Genomic DNA, 9,236 nt, shown 5'->3' on the forward strand with positions numbered 1-9,236 from the left:
GTTATACATATACATATGTTCCCATATCCCCTCCCTTTTGCGTCTCCCTCCCACCCTCCCTATCCCACCCCTCCAGGCGGTCACAATTTTTAAACAATAACAACTGTATATTTAAAGTTCTTTGAAAATCAAAACTCACCCTCTCTCTCCGCACACACATACACTGAACAGAAACCCCAGTAAGCAGTAATCTCCATCAGATTTTAATTTAGCTAAAAACATAGTCTTGCGTTGCACTTGGGAGTTTAATATGATGGTTATTTTAGGTCTCAGGATAAGACTGTTCAGACATAAGCTTTCTTTTCCTACAGAAAATCCATGCATTTCATCAAGAGAATAAAATCAGAACATCATCTGATATGCCATCAAGTTATATCTCAGACTTTTTGAGGCTTTTATGAGTGCTGGAAAGAGGACAGGCATGGGCTTTAAGCACGCAATTGTCTAATTAATTTAGCTAAAGTTGAAATTAGACACTTGTAAAGGCTAGCATATTGCCTTAAATAATTGTTTCCCTTTTTTTTAAATTTATTTATTTATTTGGCTGTGTTGGGTCTTCATTTCTGTGCAAGGGCTTTCTCTAGTTGCGGCGAGCGGGTGCCACTCTTCATCGTGGTGCTCGGGCCTCTCACTGTTGTGGCCCCTCTTGTTGCGGAGCGCAGGCTCAGTAGCTGTGGCTCACGGGCCCAGCTGCTCCACGGCATGTGGGATCTTCCCAGACCAGGGCTCAAACCTGTGTCCTCTGCATTGGCAGGTAGATTCTCAACCACTGCGCCACCAGGGAAGCCCTGTTTCCCTTTTTTGAAGATGCTGTTGAGATATATTTTATAAAAAGCATCACTGCATATCAAACAACACTGGGCCCAGAGGATTATGAAACACTGACGACCATTGAAGAATTTTGCAAATGGCTTGTTCAAAATGGGGAAAAACAGGTAAATGTTATCAACTCATAAATGTAATTGCTAGATTGTTTATTAGATTGGGACAGCCTTTTTCATCTCATAATTCAAAAACTGGAGCACAGAGAAGGCTCAGGTAAAGCCAGCAATAAAAATAGGGCTGGTGCAGCTTGCAATATTAGTAAAAAAAAAGAAGTATTTTTCTTGCATCTTGAAACATGAGGTCCTTTAAATCCTGGACACATATAATCTCTGGTCCTGTAAATTTAATATTTTAAGTCAAAATTGGCTTTTATCTTTGGATATAGCTGATGGTTTCTTTTTCTCTTGATATATTATTTCCTGCTCAGTTTCCGGACTTGAATTCTTTATCAATCAAACTTTTGTTTTCACATTAAAAAAACAGTTAGAGAAAATGCTGTTGATTGCTGACCTTTTACTTAGAAGTCCCATGAGTCTAAACTGTTACTCAAAAACTCAAAAACTTTACGTACTGAGTTCAGCATGAAGGCAGTGAAGACCTTTATTCATCATGAGATCCCATGTGGCTTTGACCTGACCAAGCCAACTTTATTCTTCCTCAGGCATGTGAGAAACAGGTGTGGATCTGACATGGTCTTGTTGGCCATGTGACAACCAGTTTAAGAGTAAGTTTCTAGACACTTAATAAGTAAGAATTTTTTTTCAAGGAATGAAGAAAAAGCTTTTTTTATTCCACATTTGAACATTTTTGTAAATGATGACATTTTCTTTAGTTCTATTTTAATTGCCACTTGTAGAGGCAAAAAACCTTGTAGTGGTCTGTGACTTTTTTTTTTTACAGTGGCTGCAATATTTTCTGTTGGTTCCAAAGATTAATGTAAAGCCACAAATTGATCTAATATTTTAATTTAGTTTCCAAGAAAGTACTTGGCCAGAATCTCATAGCTTATCCTTGTTATGTTCTGATACAGTGAACATCTTGACTTTGTGATAAGACACCAGTACCAATGCCTGACAGCTGTCTGCTTCTAACCAAGTGTACCAAGCTCCTAGACAGAGATGCAAAAGTGTCTTGAGTGCCAGGTGGCTCTGAATCTAAACCACAAGCAGGAATGTGGACAGGTCACCTTTACTACTAAGAAACAAGCTCCATGAGGACAAGGTTTTGTCTGTTTTGTTCACTGCAGTGTCCCTAGTGCCTGAAACAGTAACTGGCACATAGTAGGTGCTCAATAACTATTGAGTTGCTTTGCTGAATTTTATACACATTTCCTATGGGATAATTCCATTTTAAAAGGAGCTTTTTCTCCCAACCTCAAGCCTGAGATGAGATTCTCAGCCTGTTCTAGAATAGAACATAACAGAAACTCAGATGATTTGGGAATTGTGTTCCCATGAAATATAACATTTTTTTTCAAACAGAGGTTTAATCTGCCACTGATAAAAAATAAACAGGATCCATTGGCCAGAACTGCCATCTTCCAGTAATTCCTTAAAACAGTGAACACAAAGGGAAAGAGAAGAGGCATCCACTATATGTTCTCTAGGCCTTTTAGAAAACATGGAGTTATTTCTTTGGCCACATCCTTGGGGATCTACAGGAAAGGTGATCTTGTATACAGTAAGGGAATGGGCATTGTTCAAAAAAGAATGCCCAGAAATGTTACCATGGCAAAATTGGAAGGGCCTACAGTGTTACCCAGATTGCTGTTCGCATTGTTATAAACAAACAAGTTAAGGGTAATCCTCTTGCCAAGAGGATTAATGTACATATTGAGCATATTAAGCACTCTAAGGGCCGGGATAAATTCCTGAAATGCATGAAAGAAATGCATGAAAGATCAGAAAAAGAAGGAAGCCAAAGAGAAAGTTACACGGGTTCAACTGAAGAGCCAGCCTGCTCTACCCAGAGAAGCACACTTTGTGAGAACCAGGAGCCTGAGCTACTGGAATCAATCCCAATGAATAGCTAGACTAAATAAGAACAACAGAGAGAAGACTCAAATAAATAAAATCAGAAATGAAAGAAGAAACATTACAACTGATGCCACAGAAATTAAAAGGATTATAAGAGACTACTATGAACAATTACATTCCAACAACTTGGATAACCTAGAAGAAATGGGTAAATTCCTAGAAACATATAACCTGCTAAAACTGAACTATGAAGAAATAGAAAATCTGAATAGAGCTTTAACTAGTAAGGAGATCAAATGTGCCAACAAGAAAAGCCCAAGATCAAATGGCTTCACTGGTGAATTCTATGAAACATTTAAAGAAAAATTAACTCCAATCCTCCTCAAACTCTTCCCAAAAAATTGAAGAGGAAGGAATGCTTCCAAACTCATTTCATGAGGCCAGCATTACCTCGATACCAAAGCTAGGAAAAGACTACAAGAAAAGAAAACTACAGAACAATATCCTTGATGAATATAGATGCAAACATTTCAACAAAATATTAGCAAACTGAATTCACCAGCATATTACAATGACCACACACCATGACCACGTGGAATTTATCCCTAGGATGCAAGAATGGTTCAACACATGAAATACAATCAATGTGATACACTACATTATCAGAATAAAGGATAAAAATCACATGGTCATTGCAAGAATACAGAAAAAATGACAAAATTCAACATCTTTTTATGATAAAAACATTCAACAAACTAGGAATAACAAAGGTCATATATGAAAAGCTCACAGGTAACATCATACTCAGTGATGAAAAATTGAAAACATTTTTTTCTAAGATCAATAACAGCACAAGGATGCCTACTCTTGCCCACTTCTATTCAATATAGTCCTGGAAGTGCTAGCCAGAGCAATTAGGCCAGCAAAAGAAATAAAAGTCATCCAAATTGGAAAGAAAAAAGTGAATTATTTCTATTTGCAAATTATATGATCTTATATTCTTATATGTAGAAAACCCTAAAATTTTCTCACACACACACACACACACACACACACACACGAAGTGTTAGAACTAATAAACAAATTGCAGGATATAAAAAAATTTCAGGATACAAAATCAACATACAAAAATCCGATGCGTTTCTATACACCAACAATGAACAATCTGAAAAAGAAATTAAGAAAACACTCCCATCTACAAAAGTATCAAAAAGAATAAAATACTTAGGAATAAACTTAATCAAGGAGTTGAAAGACTTGTACACTGAAAAAATAGGAAAATCTACTTATATGCATGTTTTCCTATTCTGAAAAATGCAAAGATAATACAGAGCCTTGAGACTCCTAAATTATTGTCAGTGTTTCCTGGAAAGCAACAACTGATATCCTTTTTATGTTTGTTCTGACATACCACATATGAGGATATTGATTACATGTTCAACCCAGTTCCAAAGAAATGTTCTATTTATAAATGTCAACATAGTTAACACAGGCAGAGGGTGATGTGCCATTCTTGAGGGTACCAGCAATAACTATACCTCTTCACTCCCTCTAAAGAAAGCACATTGGGAAATCCAATGAGTACAAGCATTGTTGTTCTATAAATAACTTCCAATGTATACTTAATTTTTCTCTAAATCATATGCTGTATGGTAAGTAGTTAAGAGTGAGAGTTGAGCTGAAAGACAACTGGCCTGGACTTAAAAAAAAAAAAAAAAGCCAATATTATGAAAGGGCAGAACTGCTACAGATTAGAGAAGACTAAAGGATTGTGAAAACTAAATGCAATATGTGATTCTTCATTGGATATTAGATTTTTAAAGTTACAAAGAACATTATTGGACAATTGAGAAATTTGAATACAGAGCATATATTAATATTATATCAATGTAAAAAATTTTGAGAGTAATAATGTTATTGTAGTTATGTAGGAAAATGTTCTTGTTCTAAGAATATACATGCTTAAGTATTTAGGGGTAAAGTATCTTAAGTACAACTTATTTTCAACAAAAATATATATGTGTATGTATTTATATATGTATATAAAAATGTTATCTATTACATATACATATAATTTTTTAAAGAAAAAGCAAATGTGGCAAAATGATCCCAATTGGTGAATCTAGGTTAAAATATTATGTGTATTCATTCTACTATTCTTTCAGCTTTTCTGAAGGTTTGAAAAGCTCATGGAATACAACCAGCATGCTCCTTCAGAATTACCAGGTGAATTAAAAATATGTACATACTTTTTTATCCCCTAGGAGGCTTACAGACTGCTAAAGGCTTTATTGAAGTCTCAGGTCATTAGCTATGGTGACTGTAGTAAAAAAGTGGCTGAAACTTTTTATAACATGGGCAAGATCTGCTTTGCCAAAGGAGAGCTCAGAAAGGCAATTCAGCTGCTAAGGAAGGTGAATACTGGCTGTTTTTTTACATTTGCTCCCAGGCCTGTAAGCAAAATGTGAGGGGAGATATGTGTGTGTGTGTGTGTGTGTGTGTGTGTGTGTGTGTGTTTTCCCTTCTCTTCCCCCTCTCCTTTTTTTTCTTCCTTCTCTTTTTCTTTTTTTTTTTTTTTTTTTTGCGGTATGCAGGCCTCTCACTGTTGTGGCCTCCCCCGTTGCGGAGCACAGGCTCCGGACGCGCAGGCTCAGCGGCCATGGCTCACGGGCCCAGCCGCTCCGCGGCATATGGGATCCTCCCAGACCGGGGCACGAACCCGCATCCCCTGCATCGGCAGGCGGACTCTCATCCACTTGCGCCACCAGGGAGGCCCTTTTTTTTTTTTTTTTTTTTTTTTTTTTTAAGTAAAGTGTTCTCTTTTGAAAATTCTTCACATTCTTAGATGTGCTAAGGGAGACTATGACTACAGAAACTTTTGTTGTGTCTGTGCCTGGACCAGAGTTTTAGAAGAGTAATACCCTAATCCTGTGAAAGCACCAAAGGTTGTGTTGGAATAAGGAACACCTTGTCTAGCCATCATTACCCGAGCACTGATTCCGCTTCCAGGCAGCTCAGACAACCCTAGAAGTTCATTGCCTAGTAGTAGGATGGGGCAAGAGGTGTGCCTAACAGTTGTTCAGCCAGTCAGTATACTAACAGCCCAAGCTAAAGAGTAGGTAAGATCAGTAGTGATGTCTCTACATAAAACCCAAATTAGTTCAATGTCAGAGGAAAAGTTGGTAAAGATCAACTGATATTCAAGAGGGCAGAGTCAAAAGCAATCCACACATGGGAATTCCCTAGTGGTCCAGTGGTTAGGACTCTGCAACTTCACTCCAGGGGCCCCAGGTTCAGTCCCTGGTTAGGGAACTATGATCCCGCAAGTTGTGCAGTGTGGCCAAAAAAAAAAAAAGCATTACACACACACACACACATATACCGGCAGGTGTGGAGATATTTTATCTCATTTCAGGTTAACTTAATGTAATAAGTATGAAAATAGTAAATAACAGAAGAAAGGGGACTTCATTTTGAAGATTCAGAGAAAAAGAAAACCTTATGGAATAAGTTATAAGGATCAGAATAGCTTCTTCAAGGGAAGCATAAACACATAGATGGCAGCTATGTAATGGGATTATAAACCTGTAAGGAGAGAAAACTTTAAAAATGAAAGGATGACAGTTTGAGGCCAAAAGATGAGATGAGATTAAAATGCTAAGGATGAATTAAGAAGGAATTTCAGGGAAACAGGGAATTCCCTTGTGGTCCAATGGTTAGGACTCCATGCTTTCACTGTTCGGGCCTGGGTTTGATCCCTGGTCAGGAACTGAGGTCTCACAAGCCACGCAGCATAGCCAAAAAAAAAAAAAAAAGAAAGAAAGAAAAAGAAAAAAAAAGAAGGAATTTATTCCAGGGAAACAAGAAATTTAAAAAATTCAAATCCATATTGAAAATAGGGAAGAGCATCTTAACATGCTGTAATGATGCTGAACAATATTTCCTCAATCTAGAATTGCAAGAGTCAGTAAAAAACAAAACAAAAATGAAACAGAAAACAGACTCCTGAGTCCCACCTCAGACCATCAAATCAGATGTTCTTAGTGTCCAGAATCTGCATTTTTAATACTTCTAGAGGTGTAATATCCTGTGAGTTTTAAGAATCAGTGACTTATTGACAAATTTGAAAAGCCTTCCTATAATGCAGAGGACAAGGAAGAATGTATATAATGAGAAAGTAGCTGATGTGGAGGACAAAGTAGAGATTCAGCCAAAGAATTCTATGTATTTCTGAAGAACTATAATACTTGGAATAGAAACAGTAATCAAAGAAATCATTGGAGATAACTTTCCTGAAATGAAAAAAGACCCCAGCATATACATTGTAAGGGCTTACCATGTTCCATATAAAGTCAATGAAAGAGAGCCCCATCTAGATTTTACCAGCAATGAATGTTTGATGTCATGTCTACATCCTCCATTTGGAGTAGGGATTCAATATGTGTCTTTGTTTGGATGCCGGACATTGTGTACTTTACCTTGTTGGGTGTTGGATATTTTTGTATTTCTGTAAGTATTCTTGAACTTTGTTCTGGAAATCATTTAAATTACTTTGTTGTGGAATTCAGCTAAATTACATTTTGGTCCTTTTAGGTCCTGCTTTTAAGATTTGTTAGATGGGACTAGGGCTGCATTTAGTCAAGGGCTAATTAACCCCCATTACTGAAGCAAAAGCCTCAGTACCTCTGAGTAGCCCACCCAATGCTCCATGACAATGAGGCTTGCCAGTTTGGCTGATGTGAAGAGGCCACTATACCTGGCCCTGTATAAACACAGGGCACTGTTCCCTCCAGTACCTTCAGACTCTTTTCTCAAGCCTTGGGCAGTTTTTACACCTCTGTGTTAATCAGTACTCTGCTGAATACAGTTGTCCCTCGGTATCCGTGGGGGATTGGTTCTAGGACTTCCCACCCGCCCCCCTCACCAACACCAAAGTCTGCAGGTGCTCAAGTCCCTAGTATAAAATGTTGTAGTACAGTCAGCCCTCTGTATCTGCAGGTTCCCAGACTGAAGGCCAACTGCAATCGAAGGGGACACACTGCAGAGATAGATATTCTCTTTCTGTGCAGCTGTCTCTCCTCTCTGCCCTGAGAGTCTCCTGAGACTCTCAGCTCCATATCCTCAATTAAGGGCATCTGCTGAGTTCCACTTCCCTGCATCAAAGCCTGGAGGTGGTCTCAAAGTAGTCATCTGCAATCATAGCGTTTATTTCACTTGCTTTCCCTCTCTCGGGGAACACTGTCCTTTGTTGCCTAATGTTCATTGTCTTGAAGATCGTTCCAAATATATTTCGTCTACTTTTTCTTTTCTGGTTGTTTCACGTGGGAGGGCAAATCTGGTGCCTATAATTCCATCTTGATTGGATAGAGAGGTCAGCAATAAAATTTACAATGGAAAACTGCCTAAGAGTAAAGTTATGTAGCATGAGAATGCGATGCAAGTTTGGGACACGTCCACTGATTTCATTTATATCTACCCGTTTGGTTACAGCTATTTGGAAAATCCTGGTGGAAACCAGTGTGGGTTTTAGGTAGGCATGCTGTCAATTTTCAGGCCTGTTACTTTGGTTTTCCACAGCCACATATGGTAGTGGAAGCTTCAGTGAAGTGGAATGATACAGGTACAGCACTAGGGGCACAGAGCCTTCGATTCAGACTCCTTCCTCCTTGGAAGGGAACCAGGTGGAATAGTACAGGCATCTGAAATGTAAACCTGTGACATCTCAGCTCCACTGGTGCTCTCCTGAGTTTGGTTTATAATGAAGGTGCTTGTTATTTGATTCTCTTTAAACTGTTATGCTTCTCAACTCGCCTACAGTGTCTGATGATTCAAATCCTCATATATGGAAATGAGCACTATAAAAGCAGAGACACAAAAAACCTCCTTACCCTAATGCAGAGGTAAGTTCTGACCCTGATCATCAACCAGGTCTTCAGTGTGGATATGTGGTTAGCATGGCCTCACCCAGATTCATTCATTTGGGGGTGATTCACCTGTTATTCTTGTTAGTAAGGCAAAATGCCAACCTGTACTATGGATCTGGTCAAATCCTAAACTGGAGGTACCTAGTCAATTTCTAGTAGTCTCTCAGAACCCAATGTTACAGGGGTCTGCTGCAATATTATTTAGTATTTATGTCTCTTTCAATGCTGAGCATTATAACCAAGTCCTACAAGACTGTTTCAGCTAACAGCTTGTGATAGGTACAAATTGGGTTTTTAACAAAGCAAGTGAAGGAATTCCCTGGCAGTCCAGTGGTTAGGACTCCATGCTTTCACTGGTGAGAGCCTGGGTTCCATCCCTGGTGGGGGAACTAAGATCCCACAAGCTGGGGGCACGGCCAGAAAAATAAGTAAGTGAATACATTAAACTTTTCTTGCTAAACATACAAAATCTAAGTCCCTAAACATAAGACAACTTTTGGGGGGAAACAGT

The 9,236-nt window shown here is 38.5% G+C and overlaps 1 protein-coding gene across 1 annotated transcript in view; it reads left to right on the forward strand.

Annotated features, from left to right (window-relative positions):
• TTC23L (tetratricopeptide repeat domain 23 like) overlaps positions 1–8,737 on the forward strand; it is a gene marked incomplete at its 5' end in the record, with an annotated part of 47,845 nt that extends 39,108 nt beyond the window's left edge. The window contains 2 exon segments of the mRNA XM_060094313.1: positions 808–935; positions 8,619–8,737. Of these exon segments, the coding sequence (XP_059950296.1) occupies positions 808–935; positions 8,619–8,705 (215 nt within the window).
• Between the last annotated feature and the right edge of the window lie 499 nt (positions 8,738–9,236).

The sequence above is a fragment of the Mesoplodon densirostris genome, chromosome 3 (genome assembly GCF_025265405.1).
Source record: "Mesoplodon densirostris isolate mMesDen1 chromosome 3, mMesDen1 primary haplotype, whole genome shotgun sequence".
In the NCBI taxonomy this organism is placed as follows: Eukaryota; Metazoa; Chordata; class Mammalia; order Artiodactyla; family Ziphiidae; genus Mesoplodon; species Mesoplodon densirostris.